This window comes from Aquila chrysaetos, chromosome 7 (genome assembly GCF_900496995.4).
Source record: "Aquila chrysaetos chrysaetos chromosome 7, bAquChr1.4, whole genome shotgun sequence".
NCBI classification, from domain to species: Eukaryota; Metazoa; Chordata; class Aves; order Accipitriformes; family Accipitridae; genus Aquila; species Aquila chrysaetos.
This window is the reverse complement of record NC_044010.1, coordinates 40,148,379-40,167,105: the sequence shown is the minus strand read 5'-3', so window position 1 is coordinate 40,167,105 and position 18,727 is coordinate 40,148,379. Positions and strand designations below refer to the sequence as shown.

The 18,727-nt window shown below is 34.6% G+C and overlaps 1 protein-coding gene across 1 annotated transcript in view; it reads right to left on the bottom strand.

Annotated features, from left to right (window-relative positions):
- CFAP47 (cilia and flagella associated protein 47) overlaps positions 1 to 18,727 on the bottom strand; it is a 354,799-nt gene that overhangs the window by 24,454 nt on the left and 311,618 nt on the right. Inside the window, exons 58-60 of the mRNA XM_041125007.1 lie at positions 17,498 to 17,657; positions 16,773 to 16,867; positions 13,312 to 13,473 (exon numbers count right to left, since the gene is read on the bottom strand). Of these exons, the coding sequence (XP_040980941.1) occupies positions 13,312 to 13,473; positions 16,773 to 16,867; positions 17,498 to 17,657 (417 nt within the window). The remainder of the gene's footprint in view (positions 1 to 13,311; positions 13,474 to 16,772; positions 16,868 to 17,497; positions 17,658 to 18,727) is intronic.

The following is an 18,727-nucleotide window of genomic DNA, read 5'->3' as shown; positions in this document are numbered from 1 at the left end:
TGAGAAATGTAGCAGCTTATATTGAAACATTTCTGACTCTTTAAACTGGATCCTTCACACAGAAGTCTGTACAATTTATGCTAGATCAAAATAAGCAAAATATTATTACCAGTTACCAAAGGACTATCAGTCATAGTAGATACACACTGAGTACCGAATATACAGGATTTCCATGTATTAATCCATCCATTATAAATGTACTTTGTTATAACGAAATTAGACATCAATATTTTTCCTAGAATTTATAAAATTTCTAGAATCATCCTACATTGTTCCATGCTTTGTTGTTTCTCTGTTTGAAAAATATAATGTTTATGCCATGCATTCAGGTTCCAACACAGCCCAAGGCTTGTAGTAGTCACCCTAGACAAATGCCAAAACATGAAGATTCAGACATAAAAAATGAACTTATTATAGGAGAGAAAATATGACATCATTTGGAGCATTCTACAGTGAGAAAATTGCAACTGTTGAGCAGATGTTTCTTTCAGCAGTTATATCACACAATGCTACTGAGGAAAAGCTTATAGTTCAGATGCTAGGAAGAAAACGTGAATTGCATGCTGCTTTCAGTATCCAAAGACATTTGGGTTTGGGTTGACACGTGTATATAGCACCTTTTAGTCAGAAGCAATTAAATATTTATATTTTTTCTGCTCCAGGCTGTTTTGTAACCTGTTCTATGCTCATATTAAGTATTTAGTTAAAATATTTTAGTATTTACAACACCTAAGGAAAAGTAATACATTTCTAAGTGCCAATATTTGAAAGTTTCCTTATGCTGGTCCCTTAGTTGGTTTTGATCTACACTGCCAATCTAGTTTAGGCCTGTTCAAAAAAGAAAAATGTAATTAGATTTTCATGATAGCTGCCCTGAAGCCTGCTATATTATCATACTATGGGAAGCCTCTGTGAATATGTTAATATTTGATTCTAGACAATTCCATAATACACATGCTGCCTAAACAAACTGGCTGCAGCTAGAGGCAAAAAAAAGTTGTGAATAATTGCTAGAAATTTGTCCAAATTGTCAAATGTTCAGAGTTCTCTTGACTCTTAGAATTTCTAGTTTCAATTAAAATGGTGAAATAAATAAAACATTGGAGACAGAATTAACATTTTCTTTAAAGTAATGCCAAATACAACACAGCATACTATGCAAATATGCCTTGACCCTTTAGCCCAGCTCTTTGTGTGTTTTCATTCACTAGTTTTCTTTTTAAAAATCACTATTTTAGTATAGGTTAAGTTCTTATTATATCTAATGTAAATTGTAAAAGACATATGCAGATATGAAGTATACCCCAATTAATCCACCTCTGTTCTGCAAATAGAGAGCAGCAGGAAGAGTTTTAACTACATCTGACTCAACATAGAGATATTTATCAATCCAAACACTGTGAAGATATAAGCATGCTATTTATATACAGCTGGTTACATCTAGGGAAAAGAAATTCCAATTATAAAAAAATATTACTTCCTCATATTTCCTGAAGAATATTATGCATTATTTAAGTAAGAAAAGGAGTAAGAATATGTTTTTGAGGTAATTATTCCAAGACAAATTTTTTAAAGCATTAAATATTTCTTGTTTTGAAAGGCAATTAATCTCAGTCTTTAAGTGTTTTCCTTTGTATAAATAAAGACTTCCAAAAGGTAGTATGCATTTAGGGAACATTTGTGTATGCAGAATTACTGAAGCAACTATGTTTAAAAACCAATAAGGTTTTTGAGCTATATGCTTCTATGATTTGGCTGATATTTATTTTCAAGTGCTGGCAAGGCTAATTCTTCAAAAGCACTAGAATTAAAGTGTTGAGGATATGTGTTGGTTTTTTTTTTTTAAATAAGCTCTAAGAAGATGAAAGGAAATAGACCACTTTTTTTCAAATTTATTTTCTGACTCTTAAGAATGATACTGTGGAAACTCCAAGGATATTACACTCTGAGCATATAAATTGGGGGAATGTGAATTTTTGTGACTGTTAGGATTTACTGTAAAATTAATTAATAAATGTCATACATCTAAAAATAAAAAGACAAGCCTAACAGGTTCACATAAGAAGAATCTCAGGAATTTAAATGACTTTTTAGTGGAAAAGGAGCTGTATTCAAGCTTTGAAAGAGTTAATTACAAAGGCACTGATGGGACTAATGTCTACAGAAGGTACTGTGAAAGGCCCACTGGATATATCTGACCTGGAACAGAGTTTCACCCTGTCATTAGAGAAGCTTTTTGTACCTCCCTCATATTTTTGAAAAGCGACTGACTTCACTGAAGACCAGCTCACTACGGTCTGTGTTTTCTGATGATACATATCTAATGGACCCTGGCCTGTGAGGCTGCAGTCTCTTGTGGATACCGAAAGGAGATCTAGCTACCCGAGCTCTCTGCAAATAACGCTTAATCTGCAGCAGACTTGGCGACACAAAAACAGCAAGGGAGAGGAACTTTCTAAGGGACTCTCCTTAGTTTCGCGCTGTCTCGCATTTCCAGTGAGACAGGAGGAAATTAAAGCTGCGATAGAAAGAGGTTCAGATCACAAAAATGCTTGTCCTTGTTACAGAGGCTTTTCCTTGGATAGATGCAATAAAACAGAGATGCAAGTAAATTCACTCAGTTGGCCTTCCTCACCTCCCATTCAGCAGGCTGCAATCTTACTTGCTGTTATTTAATAAAGGAGGTCAGCACAATCACAGAATACAAACACAGAATGAAAGCTCAGCCATTCATAAACGTGCAGCTTCATGTTTCTCAAAAGCTAGATAAATTATTTTATTTGGTGCTGAATGTAAACATACTGCACTCTCTCACTGATATTTTTTTTTTTTTTTTCTGTTTCTGCTAATTCTTCAAGGCTAAGTAGCCATTGTGGCCCTGACACCTAACAAAGCTTTCTTCCCTTCTTGATCTAATAGTCTCCAAACTGGTAAAATAGAAACTACAGGACCAGACCTTAACTACTCACTTCTACCAGACAGTGGCATCTAATGTTGACCTTCCAAACCTTGTGAAATATCTTTCTTCATAGCCCCATTCAGCTCTCATCTGACATTTGCCCTTCTGCTTCTCCACTGTCTTCCAGGATTCTTCACGCACACTGCTGGAACTCAGTCGGCAGTGGGGAATGAACATTAGGTATGCAGTTATGCCTTACCAGCAAAAGTAGCAGCAGACAGAACATGTTACTGTACAGTAGATTAAATCATTTTAATAGAGTTTTCAAGTAAATATCCAAGTGAATAGCAAAAGTGAATTATAAGAGTAATAAAGGAAAAAAATAAAAGGCAGCCTGGTGGTCAAGAACATCCTAACATTTAAGCAGACAGTACCAACCGGGCAGTAAGAAACGAATCTCATCTGAGAAGTAAATATCTCTTTCTCACTGTAAAATGTTGTAACTCCAGGATAATAGCAGCAGAATAAACAAATTGCACAAGAACCCAAAAAGACCTGGTTGTAGTTGAATATGCCTTTCAGTAAATTTCTTCATACAGGTACAAAAGTGCTGTATGTAGAGCATTATAAATACCAGCAAAGATAACATCATACACTTCATTAAATGCCAGGCACCAAATTACCTTAAATACAAAGAAATAAATGGATGATAAAGTGGTCTCCTTCTGTTCATAATATAGTCATTGATCCTCAGTGCAATTCAAGGAAATCCTCAGTGTAGTTCTGTGTATACATCTTTATATCTCTTCCCTGCAAATTTATTTCTCTTTCCATATCCAATTAAAGCTTTTCATCCATATCTTCAAGGCTCTGCAAAATTCCACTCTTAGCCACATCTTTTTTTACCCTGCATCCCACTGCCTATTCCCCTAGCAACGAACTTCAATATTTCTTTCCTAAATTTTCTCTTACATTTGTTTTTTGTTTGCTAATTTTTTCTCTTTCAAAACACTTCTTTAAGTGTTCGTCTTTCTACTGCTAAAGCAGATTTCTACTGCAAAGAAAGCAGTAGAAAGCATTCCCCCCCCCCCCCCCCCCCCCCCCTTTTTTTTGAGAATGTCTTTCTTCAAAACACTGCAACATTTAGTGCATAAGATGGAAGTTGGTGAATCCATGTATATGAAATACACGGTATGCATCTAGCCTCTGCTGTTCCACATACATTTCTGCATTCTTCCTTGCAGCTAGTTTCCATATATTCCTTCTCTCACCGAATCCTTTTTGGACTAATTCCCTTTTTATTAAGTCTATCTATACTCCCCTCTTCACACTCTTACTTTCTTTATTTTTATATTATTTGGCATAGTAAACTGAAACAAAAACCTCATGAAAAACAAAAGGATGTCACACATTATCCTCCTTTGGTCTGGCATTCTACTTAGATTAGTACATTAATCTGTAAATTAATGTTTTAAAGTAACTCATTAAAATGTATTCTTTGAAAAATATTCTATTCCTTTTTCAACATTCTCCTTTTTTATTTAGCATTGTCTTCATTTAGCTAGCAATTTTAGCAAATAGAGATCACATCTGTACCAGGGCACAGGCAACGTCAAACCAGCTTCTTCATGAACATACGTTATGATGTAGCCTTAATTCACACAGACATTGTTTTTTCCATGGTATCCTGACTCTTGCCTCACTTTGAATCCTGCCCCCTGAAATCATTAACAACTCAAGATGTCTTTTAACCTAACTATTCAATTTGTATTGGCCCACACAAATGGTAAATTGAAAACAATATTATTTATCATTTCACAGTTTTTTCCACCACACTCACCATGATGATGTCTGTGTACTTTAATGCTTAAAGTAGTTACATTAATGTCTAAAACAAATTATGCTTGTCGTTTGGAATACCAACTACCAATGCAAGCAAATTTCTTCAGATTCCTTTGGAGGAGCAGTGTATTTACAAACAGGCCAGCAGACAACCTGCAGATCATGAAGCAATAGCAAGGTGTTTTTTTCCAGTCTTTATATGTCAGCATTAATGGCTATTCTTTCCTTCCTCCCATACGCCCTCTCACCTTCAGAAGTATCCTAGTTTTTAGCTTGGTTTTTTTATTGTTTGGTGTTTTACTGGAAATACATAACTCAAAGGACATGTCTTATGTTTGGGGTTTTTTTTGACAATGCATCAATGACCGTAATTGCCAGTTTCATATAAGTGGTTAAGAAGATACCAGTGATTTTGCTCTAATTCCTTTATCATACTCTTGTGTTCCAAGAATTTTCTAGCTTTTTGTATTATGTTGTGTACACTTAGTCACTTTCTCTCTCTTTTCAAAATTCATTCTTAAAACCACTTGCTTTACAAATCTTTCTTACTCCTTGTCTTCCAATACTGTCAATGTGTACTATGTCAAGTATACTTCTCTAAGACAGAAACCACCCTTTTCCATATTTTGGAACATAACATCTCCACTTATGGAACTGTATCACTTGCCAGTTAAAATATCATTTTACTGCTGTATGAATGTGATGTTCCAAATGAGAAGAACAAATAGATTTAGCCTATCACTAGCTATTTCAGTTCCTTCACAGTTCCTTATTAGGGTTATATGCAAAATACAAACATAATTTGTCCTAGTGAGTAAGAGTAATTATGCATTTAGAAATTCAAGCTCCTGCATAGTTACTTCTAAAATTCTTCATGTTCAGGAATACTATCTTAAAATATTGTGGATCTAAGCATCACTTTGTAAATCAGCTGTGTGTCTATAAAATGTATGGTGGTTTTACTGCTTTAATGGCAGCGATACAATAAATAAGTTTAAAATACCTGTTCCAAGAGAAAATAAGTGTTTTCTGACTACCTTTAACTTCTATCTTGTAGCTTGGGTGCAAAATTAGAATCACTTTGCTTTTATAAAAATAGATTTTTCTGATCAGCCTTGATCAGTCTGAAATATTTTTGAGTGAGAAGGAACACCTTGGCTTATTGCTGCTAAAAATCTGAATGTATTCAACTGTACTGAGATGCGGTTCTTACTCAGCAAGGCCAGTTTCAGTTTTTCAATGAGTCATAAACCACTGCTGTTTAAAATATTCCTATATCCAGTAGCATTTATTTGCTCTTTGAAATTCTGTAGAGCCGACACAAACCAATGCAAGACTTCTTAATCAGAAAACTCCGAAACTCACAATGCTTGAAATAACATAGCACATATGTAGCTAAGAGCTTCATGTTGATTTTAAAGGCACTTTTACATGTATCGAGTCTGCCAGCTACAGAATGCAGTATTTCCAGAAGCTGAAAAGACCTTACAGTCTGACCTGTTGAGCTACTCCTCACTTGCAATTACATTGCAAGTCAGTTTTAGAAGAGCAATAATATAGTGTTTTAAAATTTTTTAACTTCATTAGCAGATATTTCAGGCAGACACATTACTTTTCTTAATAACAATGGAATAACTTCTCTTAAAATAAATAGTCCAGACTGATTAGAATCTGGTTGCCTGTTGAACACAATGAAAACTGCATCTTTTGGGGGGGGGGATTCCAGGAAGAGAGATGCAGCATAGGAATGTGTGTATTGTACAGTTTTGGGTGTTGGGTTTTTTGAGGACATATGAGAAGGACAAATGCAAAGGACATATGCGAAGGACATATGCTAGCTCTTGTGATTTGCAATATATGCTTTGATTCATGGTCATCATATGAAATGGGGACCTAGGGACCAGGCATTGTTTTGGTTCTTTTTTTTTTTAATAACTTCATTTGTTAGAAGTTTGGATGACAAAGATGTCAGCTTAGCTTATGCTATTTCCCAGTATCTTAATCTGAATCACTAGGCAAATAAGCACATGTGACTACAGACTAAAGAACATCAGCCTGAAGATTTTCCCATACAAAACCAGATTTTTGTGTTTTGAAAACATGGCCCCGCATACTGAAAGCTCCCACTCAGTAGCTCTGCAAATTAAAAATCCACGCTACATGACAAACAGAAACATGCGTAAAAGGGGCACTATAAACTTGCAGCATCAGAAGGAGTGATTGTCTGTGTTTCCTTCTAACTTGAAAGGGGATATGGAAAAAAGAAAAATTTCCTAGCAAGTATTCCTCATCTGTTCATATAAAAGTATTATTCTTATAAATAAGATAGAAAGAATCTGTCTTACATCACATCAAAATAACTTAAATTGTTTATAATTTTCCTGATATAATTTCAATTCTAATATCTGTACTATGATATAATCTCTAATTCAATGATCACATATTATTTTTTCATTGAAAATTAACAAAAATGTAAATTTATTCACATGGAACCCTCTACCAATGTAGATAAATTGTTTCTGGTACTGTCATTAGGATCCGTAAGCACATCTTAGACAGTTTTACACTATACTATGGTCTATTACAAAAAGATGGGTTTTTTTCTTTTGACTTTTCTAATATACAAAATAGACTGAGCCACAGAGATTAGAACCCAGGACCTAATCACTAGGGTCACATTCATTTGCTTCCTTTTCCTTATGCAATGAATTACATTCAGTTATACATAAGGTGGAACATCTATAACTCAAGGTAGTGTAAGTTCCTCTACTGTAAGACAGACGTAATCTCATGGGAGTATCCGCTTGTGTTATTTTTCAGATACAAATCAAGTTTCAGAACTAATAAAGATTTTGTGTAGTAAATTTCTGAAGTTTCACTCTGTCTTCCTCAGCTGGCTTGAAGAAAGAGTAACGGTTCAAGGTTACAATTTCATTCAGTGTTCTGTAGTGATTCTATGTAACTTCTAGTTACTTGTCTTATAATTTTAATAACTAGCTATATCTTCAGATCAACTTATTCTTAAACTGTCAAAACTACAGGCTCGATGCACTAATTTACAAAAACATAAAGTAGTATACATTCTCCATAACAACTGGAGGAGTTTTGTTTTTTCCTTTTTGCTTCATGTTCTTACTGGAAACGTGTGATGTGGGAGAGATGAAGGACATCTAGAGTGGATAACTTCCTTTTCTCCAAGAACAACAATACTTGAACAGTGCAGCTTCAGAGACGGAAGACAAGGACAAAGAATTTTAGCACAAAAATGACAATAGGATGTAATAACCTGGAAATAGAAGAGCGTTTGTGATAGACTAGTTGTACGTGTGCATGTGTTTGTTACTACAGTGACTGTCAGATACATTATCTGAGGCAAATGTAGGTGTATAAACCCTCTGCTTGCTTTTTTATAATGAAAAGCACACAAACACAGCTGAGAGGGAGAGCACTGGTTCATTGTTCTTCTAGAAAACCTACTGAGTTCACATCTTAAGGGTTTTGATTAGCTATGCTTTGTTGATGGCCCATAATTAACGAGAAAATAATGCAAAAAACCTGGTGCAAATTAATGCAGATAGATCATTGTGAGGTGTTATGATGTTGCGGAAGCACAACTAAGGTCCTGGAGAGCTGTGCTGACTATGGTTTTGACTTACAGAAGCTTTCCCAAAATATCTTTACAAATCAAGAGTGTAGTGGTGCTGCTTATATGTAAGTAATACATCCTTATCACCCAACCAAAGAAATTACAGGAAATTCTGTGAACAAGAAATGGGAGAAACAGAACTTTGGCAATCACAATCATATAACAATTAAAGTAATTCATAGACTCTTGCAGCAAATTACATTGCCTAGGTTTCCCTTAGCCTCTAACTCAAAACACATTTTTAAAAGTTGGGCTAGCCAATCAGTTTTTTTGGACTTCTCATTTTTCCTGGATGTATATCATACTGAAAAGTAGCACCAGGAAGAATTGAATCATTTCTGGGTTTGCATTGGAGGCGCGGGGGTTGCACTTTTGTGAAGCTGAATAACTAACTTCAGATTAGTTTATAATTGATCTGGTTCTCTGTAAGTGTTGAACATTTTAACTGAGCATGATTTTGCATAGGTGTTAGAAAGTAAATTTAATTTACATAACGATGACTCTCATTCTTAAGGCTTGCAGATTTCAACATTTTATAAAATAGGAAAGAAACAGAAATGAATGAGTGTCCTGTAAACAGAAATATAGGCACTGGTTTGTGGTTAAAAACTGCGTTTGCTCACAGTTCACAAGCTCTTTTTTACGGTATTTGTCATTATTTTTCTAGTTATATTAAGAAATGGCAGGAGGGGTACTTGTGAGGGAAAAAACTATGCTAAATTGTTTATTTTTTTAATGGACCAAGTGATAACCTTGTATATCATCATCAGGTAAATAAAATTCTATTTGAAGTTCTTCATTAAAATGCCTGTGCATATTGCAGTTCCATAAAGAAAATAAACAATGCATCAAATCTCTCCCATGTTTCACTCATAAATAAAGAAACAAACAGCCAGATGTAAACAAAAATTATGTAGCTGGCAAAATAATCTGTCTAGGCTCTCATTTCTACTCTGATGCCCTATTCTTTGACTTCTACTGGGTTCCCTGTTTTCCAGCAGGAGCTGTCACCCGTAACAACAGGGTAATAATCCATTACAGAGTGACCCAACTGGTGGTTCACTGCCTTGTCAACACTTTCATTTTGCCATTGGTAACAGCTTTCACCAACTGTTAATCCAAAACAAACACTTTGTCGCTCTTTCTTCCACTTCTCACAGAGTAAAAAAATCACTTAACAATCTTTTACATAGCTATAGTTCTCTCATCCTCAAATACCATTTCAAAAATAATTCCACAACTATTCTGACAATAGAGAGATGGCTTAAGTTAGATATAGGGCCACCTTCATCATTATTATCCTCTTCATATTGCTTTCAATATTAATCTGAGACACTTTATCAGCAGTTAAATTAAAATTGCTCTGGATAGAGAGAAGTCTATAACAATATTTTGTCTCTACCTCTACTGGCATCCTTCTCCCTTACGCTAATAAGATTTCTTTGGTCATATCCAATTTTATTGAACTCATTTCTGAAAAGCAAGCTTCCTGATCTGGATCTGTCACATCAAATTGGCATTTAGTGGAATCCACACCAGTGGCTAACATCAAATCTTGCTAGGGTGGGGAACAGCCTTTAATGTGTGTTTGGACATGTTGCTCTTGTTCCTGTTTCAAAGAGCCACTTTAATGAAATTAAAGAAATTAGAGTGTATTCTGATGAGTGTCAGCACTTCAGGAATTTTTGAACATTCCATAATTTAGATAATTGCTAAAAAAATGTGTAGAATATATATATATTTGCTGGTTTTGTAGACAGTGAAACAAAGGGTACAGATATACTTTGCATAACGTATGCCAATGTACTTTATGGATTAACATATCTGGAAAATGTTGTTTAACCACTAGGTGCAATTGAATTGTCCATCCGTTTAGTCAGCAGTCAGCATAGCTGTGAAACTTGCTCATAACATAAAAAAATCCCTCATACCTGTGTTACCCTACAGAACCTGGACAGCATTATTCCCCCCCACCAAATTAAGTCTCCTGAAACCTTCCCAGAAATAAGAACCCAGGAGCAAGGAGCTAAGAGCAGCCTTTTGGGCTGTGAGAAGAGCTATGAAATAATAAAGATTAGGGAAGTTAATTATAAACACCCAGCCATTACGGTTGGTTTATGCGATAAACTGAAGCAATTGAAAGGGATGGGTTACAAAGGACCATTACAAACACAGAGACAGAACCAGACTGATTAGTGTATTTCCTCAACCACACAAGATACTCTGGCTGTGTACTACAATTTCAGTCAAATATCTATATACTGATAATTTGTGAATGTTTGTTGTTTTTCTTAGAAGATCATGGAAAACTAAACATGTTGTATTTCCCATCGAATATTTAAAGTAAACTAAAAAAGCTGTTTTATTAGAATAAAAAATAACAATCTTCACACTTGTTTGGATGAATCTTGGGTCTTAAATTTAGTTTACTGAAAAAAAAAGTCTTTAGAGCCATATGTAAGAAAACAGATCAAAAATACATATAAATTAAAAATATACATTTAAAACAACTGAAAAATATTTTTTAAAGGGCCATATAGTTGCTACATCTAAAACACTAAGCTTTAATTATTTGATCTCTGGAACTTTGCTGATTTCTGAACAACAAACTATGTAATTTTAGCTAGACGGTATTTACATTGTCCCCTCTTTCTTAAGAAATTATAATAATTTTCTGTTTCAGATGGTGTCTTCTGGATTGGATGAAATTGAATTCTTTTAACGTAAAAGACATGCTTAAAGATTTTTCACTTCCCAAGAATTTATACTTGTCCAAATAATTTAAATACTGAAGCACAGTAGTAGCTGTTTAAATCTGATCTGCCAGTAATTATCATCATTTATCTTTGGATATAAAAACTGCTTACTGCACATCACACATACACTCTGATGAATCACTCTTTCAGAAGAGAAAAAATGAAAAACAGCTTGCCAGGCTGTTATCTTAGGGGTTTACGCTTTTATTTACATTATTACTAGTAGACTGCAGAAAGCTGAGATAGTACCATTAAATTTGATTCCTAACAGGCATCAAATTCATCTAGCAATAATGACATTATAATGTCATTGAAAACCATGAAAAGCATCAGAGTTAAAAATGATCTTACTACCTATGATGTAAAGCATTTCATTACCAGACTTCTTGCTTGAAAAGGTGCAATGTCCCAAATCAATGTCTTGCAGCATGTGCAGAAGCCAGTGTTAATAAATATGAAATATTATTCCTATGAATTAAACAAGCACTACACATCATGAATCTGCAAGTCTTTCAAAATGCTGCCTCAAGTCGCTCAATGCATGTTATTCTTGTCAATTCAGATGCCACCATGCTGGAGGGAAATAGCTCAGGTATGTTTAAGATATATTTAAGGTAGCCTACTCATATGTGACAAGTCAATAAAGAGCTAAGCCTGCTACTCTACAGTAAAAAAAAGTACCATGTATTTTGATACACAGCAGTTCTCACAAGGCTGAATAACATTAAATAATAATATTTACAGTTCTCCAAAGAGACAAGAACGTATGTTGAGAACTTCACATGTTTTTATTTTGCTAGACTGATCACTATCACTTTGTAATATGGGAATATAAGATAATAATATGCCCAAATGATAAGTTATCTTTGACACTGCAATATGAGCAAATATAAAGTTTAACTAAGTAATTACAAATATTAAGTAATCAGTAAGTATATGCTGTGCAAGCTCTTGTTAACAGTTCAACTTCAGTTCCCCTCCTGTTTTAAAAGTATTGGAAAAAAAAAAAAAATTCTGTTTAAAGATCTGGACAGTGATTGCTGATATGAGACCACATCGGTCAGTGTGCAGGGTGAGGGCATATTTGCATGAAAACCATTCTTATAGGAAGGACATAATGCATTTGGATTTACCTTTTACAGCTTTTCAGTTTTTCACAGTTCTTTAGCAGGAGAGTTTCTGTAACAAAGCCTCTACTGGGCCAGATTCTAAACGCCGTAAATGAGACACAAAAGCCAAGTTTGCCTGCCTCTCAAACTGATTGCCTAATAGATAGCAATCATAGCAACTTCTGTAGACTCAGCTTTTACCACCATACAATGTATTACACTCTTGACAAAGTTGGAGCATGGGTGAAATCCCTTCCCCTCATTTACAGCTATGTTAAACACATATTAGGATGTCTCATGTTGTGTGGCATAGTTTTTAAATAACATTTTTCTAAAAAAGTAGGATGGCTCTGAACCCCAAAAGAAATATAGGTTAAGCTTCAAAGGTGCAATAATTGATGAAGGTAAAATGAAAGAATGCATAATTTGTTGTAGTATGACTGTTAACACACATCTATTAACAGAAACACTGGGCATACAGCAGCAACAAGCATTCTTTTCTTACTACTTAGATATTGTGCCATTCTGTTTCAGAGAGATGCAATATGAAAAGCTGGTGTATCTCCGAAGAAATTGATTTTCGCTGTGTCCTCTGCTGATTAACAGTAAGTGGAAGCTTTCTTTTCACAAAGCTTTATTGCTTCTTTCAAACAAGGCCTCCTTCTTCAATCCATTTTGCTGCAGATATTGGCCTGCTGGTGGGAATGCATCTTACAAATAGGGACAACCTACAGATAAATATTTCCTTGCAATGCTTACACAGACATATTTTTGCTAACTTTAGACTTTGTGGAGGCTATTCTTTTTTAAAGGAGAGAGGGTATGTGTGCAAGCCTCCCATCCAAGACAGAAAAAGAAAGGTTCAGGTTCAAAGGTGCCTATAACTGCAGACACACTGTTATACGAATGTCCCATATTTGCAACGGGGTAGAAATATGGCCTGAGAGAAGGATTTGTCTAAACCTCATCTGTTGTCATGGCAGAGCTACATTTGGTGAAGCACTTATCTTATTTGCAATGTTCCTAAAATAGCATGATATCCAAGCTATTTATTCTTACCGTCAGTGACTTGAACTTCTTCTTGGATGTTGGCTGGCTTATTTGTATTGACCGTGGCAGAATTTCTCGCGGCAGGCATAGCAGTTGCACCAGGAACTACACCAGTCAGCAGCACTTCTACTCTTCTTTCTACTCTCTGCCTGGCTCGACAGCGTACCACAGCTACGGAAAAGCAAGAACCTATTATTTGTAAAGCGTCAGCATCTTGATTTTAACAAAATAATTAAACACAGAAGTTAAATGTGCTTAGAGAATGACAGAATTCCAATAAGGACCAAGACAACTAGAAGCTTTTCCCTATCCCACAGTTTCTATTGTTCTGTTTAGGTGAAGTAGTAGAAAATACTGCTAAGCAAATGAAAATCTGTTCCTATATTTAGTTCACAACAGCACTTGCAAATTTCTCCCTTTTTTGTAATCATGAAATGTATTTTCCTTTTAGTTCATCTGCAAATACAATTTATGGCATAGTTTGACATATGCCTATGAGAAAAAAAGACTGAAAGGACAACAAAGAAATGAAAGAATTTAAAAGTTAAATGAAAGAATATTAAGTTACTCTGATTTCTTAATTTAAGAATACTGTTGTTCAATCTTCAGTTTTTATAGAACTATGCCAGAATAAAAAGCATTCTGACATGAGTTTCTCTTTGAAGCATGACAGAGCTTTTTTCAAATCAGTAAGTGATTTTAGTTTACTGCTCCTAAAATATGTCTTTTTTCACTACAAGGTAGTTGGGTTTTAGCTTATACACTAGATTTTATAAAGCTTACTTCAATAGTTATTGTTTATGGTTCTTTCAATAATTATTGGCAGAGAAAGAGGAGAAAATTAGATGCAAGAACTGAAGGAAAAATATGTTTTCCCAAAGAAAAGACTTAGAATTTTCTAGAGTTACAGAAGTCAACATGAAAAAGAAGAGCTGATTATGTATTTCTCAGTTTCAAGGTCTAAATATTATTTTCAACAGAATTATACCCCATGATTAAAAATTAACTGTGAACTTAACATCAAGATTTAATGATAAATAATTTAGAACCATATCTTGGTAAGTAATTATGTAAAATATTTTTTAAAAGAGCAATGAAACCCTTACATCTATACCATGTTAACTTCAACTTTCAGTTCTGGAGCTAGATTCACTATCATTATTTTGGAAAACAGGTAATTGCACACCAAGTTCAAGTAATGTCCTTTCTCTAAAAAAAAATGAACCTTTTTTCTGTGGTCTTTTACTGTTTAACAGGGCTTAAATAATTTCTATAGCTCTCTTCTAAGCAAACATCTTTTTTTCTGACATGCATGTCCTTATATTTAAGAATAAATTACATTGTCTGTATTACATCAAGTATTTCAGATTATGGTGTGCACATGTTGTGTCCGCACCATTTTCTATTCTGCAGCTCATCTTACAACCAGAAATGATTCTACATTTTCTTTTTCCTAAATGGTTAAGTAATATTTATGGATGAAAATCAGATCTGTGTGGGATTTGACTTGGCAAGTCCCTGAGCAACCTGATCTAATTAGACCTGGCTTTGAGCAGGGGGTTGGTTTAGATGACCTCTGGTGGTGCCTTCCAATCTAAATTATTGTATGCTGCTTTGACTCTACAAGAATTAAAAAAATATTCTGGATGATTCTCCACTTGTAATCACTTTTATAAGATAGCCAAGTTGTAATCTACTTAACATGTACTACATGGATTGTGGCCACTGATCATTTTAATTGGTCTCATGAGATACTAAGCCGAGTGACTTCTAGAAGTTTAAGTATATTAACATGCAAATAAGAATGACACAAAAGATGAACTGTCTAATATACTAGCAAAGCAGCTTTGGTTTTTGACATAACAGCTTGTAGCCTCCAGGCAATTTTAACAAATGTCTGTATTAAAAGAAATGACAATACTATTTCGATCATTATTAAAAGCAATGATTCAAAAACAAAGTAGGCTTCTTGTAAATCACCTGTTTTGGATTCATATCTTACAAGAGGGATTTTTTAAAAGTCCATTTATAACTGAAAATAGGCTTTCAGAATCAAGGCAGGAATGGAATCTGTTTCATAAATACACTTACAAATAGGCATTTTAGTTTTCCAGGTCATTTTTCAATGAAAGGCCTAGTATTTCCTTAGAAAAAAAAAATTAGCCCAACATAACATGGTGATGGCCAAAAAGAGATACATCTTCAAAATGCATGCAATGCTCCTTGTATGCATTACAAACATTTACTGAACATAAACTAGTGGATAACACAGTTAGAAATATTCTACAGTTTAGTTTTACTGAAGTTTCTGATTATATACAGATGTGATGTCACTTAAGCAATTTATGAATGCTAACAGTTTTAATTCATTACTTCTATACCTAATGAAAACAACAGCCCAATAAAAGGGAGATTTATCTCAAAGTCTGCCAGTGAATTACATAACAGTTTTAAATAACACAACAAATATTCACATCAATATACATAGTTTTAATGCTAATGAGACTCGTTAAAACCATCATTTTGGGCAACAGTTGACTGCGTGATAATACTCTGCTTCACTCCTTAAGGTATTAAAGTGGAAATTAAGGAGATGAAAGCTCTAATTAATACCACATCATTGGCATTTGTCTGCAAGGAAAGGGTCCTTAAGCAAATTAAATTAATGGCAGTAAAAATATCTATTTCTATAGTTTTCCAGAAGTTGTTCCTGTACCTTAGTCTATTTAGTGTAGAAAGGTATTATATTCACTCATCAAAAGACAAGATGAAAAGACAAGTTGGTGTAAAATTGTCCCTCATCTACACCTCGAGCTGTAGTTTCATCAAGGTTATAGATTTAAAAAGCTGTTTAAAACTTCTGTTTCACAATTCTGCAATTCTATCACACCTTTCAAAAATAGGTGCATCAAATCTATAAACATTTACTATCCCAAAAATAAGCAACAACAAAACCCCTATGAATATCAGTCAGCTTTTAATGCAAGTTTACCTCTCAGGAGCAAGTGGAAAACTTACTGCTATTCACACTACTCTCTATTCTGGTTTTGATTAAGGAAGGAAATTCAAGGCTGAGAGAAACAGCAGATATCTACTCCAATATTTTGCACCGTGTAAACTCTCCAGAAGGGTGTTCTGGGTATGCAAGCAGAAATCTACCCTTGTGTCAGTCTTTTGTTTGCTTTACCTTCAGTTTTCTAACTCAGCATTAACTGGGACACTGAAGGGCACAAGCCTTGACATTTTCAGCTGCTCCTGGCTCCTTTTATCCACAGTGAGAACAAAATAATAGATCTAGATTTGCTTCGTAGGTTGGGAAAGGAGATTTTATTTTTAATATGTGATTTTATCTTTTTTTTAAGGTGTAGCAAAGTACTGCTGCAAATGCTTGTGATCAAGCAGGAGAGAACACACATGACTATTTAATTTTCTTAAATTTATTGTTCAAGTTTTTTTCAATTATTACCTACCTGGAACTAATTTCTGTGGTGGTGCTTCAGGTATTCCATGAACTGGGTAGATCCAGAGTATTCCCTGAATTCCCCCATTCTCTGCTACAGTAACACTGCTTGGAAAATAAGTGAAGAGTATCATTATGATAGACTGCTGAGAATTTTTTTTCCAAAGTAATCTAGACTTAAGAGTTGTTGGAGAGGTGAGACTCTGTAATGCTAATCATATCGAAGGAAAATATGAAATAAGTTCCAGCCAAATCAGAACAGCAATAATTTATATCCACTTAGTTTAGCGTCTTTGAATATTATTCTGTCAGGATATGAGAACATTTGGCCTAACATACTCTCTCTGATGTCATGTCTACACTGAAACAAAGTTTATGCAGTTGATGCGTTACATAAACATACCCACAGGAGAATCATTATTAGCCCAAATATACTGAAAAATTAGAGGCATCTAAGAGCTTTCATTTGCTCAATATCCATAACTGCACAGGCAGCTAGTACTTTACATTTTCTTTATTTAAAGTTAGAAAAAGTAGGTATTAAACCAGATAAAAGTCTTACCCTAACTCAGCATACTTTGCAGGGTACATTAAAAGCTTTTGTTGGATACCAATTGCCCTCAAAATCAGACACTTGATTGCCCTTGGGAGCTACACACGAATAGCCGAAGGGGAATATGATGATAGGATTGAGTATCCTCAACTACTTTTTCTTTTCCTATTATAATAAATTACCTCTTTAAGTCTTTATTTAATTCAGCAGAATCCTCATAAGGCCAGTTTTCACCATTTTCCCTCATTACATGAATTACCACCACAGCCTCATACATTTTCATTGTATCTGGCATGAATAGCACTGGGATGTCCATTTTTTCTTTTGGAGCTAATCGGATTCCTGGAAGATAGAACAGATCGTTATGCTATTTTGAAAGTTTTGAAAATTATTTGTATCATTTTACTCATATATTTCTTTTTTTCTTTTTGATACACTATTTAACATTTTATCATAGTATACCATGCTCCCTGTGATAACAAATTTCATTTTACCCTGCTCTTGCTGCAGCCAAATCTCATCTTATAGTAGCATTTGTGGCCTGTCTTCCTGTAATAAGGTACTTTGTGATTCAATGTCTTGAATAGAGGAGTTTACGTAAGGTATTATTTTAGACTTCTACTTACTGACAAAACTTTGAAATGAGACCCGGGGAGACTGTGAAGGCTCAAAACAAAACAAGCACAATTAAATGAATGTCCCACATTTAATATTCAAAGATCACATGTAATATCTGTAAGTCAGTCCCATGATGTTCTAGGGCCCAAGTCATGTTTTTTGAGCATCTGTGGCTTGCAATGTAGAAGAGTAACACTGCATTAAAAAGACCAATCCAAAAGCAATTGTTCATGTTCAAGACATAATTGAAATATATTTGAATCCACATTATTATTCTACAAGCCATGCCTTTTCTGTACAATTTTTCATCTGATTGATTTTGCTGTTTTAAAAAAACCAAAACCCCATGTTGTCTGTAATGAAGGTGGCCTGATACATTGCATTTTTAAGGACCTTTTTCCAATGACTTGCCAGTCTGCCGAGTGTCAGAACATCTACCTCAGGGTGTGTTCCAGCTATTTCAGAAATAAAGTTATAGAAAAATTACACAAAGTAGAACAAGTAAATCATACAGTCTTTTCACTGTCAAGCTCCGTGCTTTGAAAAGAATTCTTGAAATTTGGTGGAACTGACAACTTGGGGTTAGGGTTTCAGCTTTAATTCTATCTGCAGAAAAACCTCTTAGTTATGAATAACTACTTCTACATTAAGCTTTGAATCCATTTTTGTGATGATTTTTCATGCCTGCTACAACGCATACATGCTAATACAGGTCTATGAGTGTCGTTCCCCGAGAGTGACTGAATCTGCTCAAGTTAGTATGCATGGGACGAGCAGAACTCTCCCTGTGATCG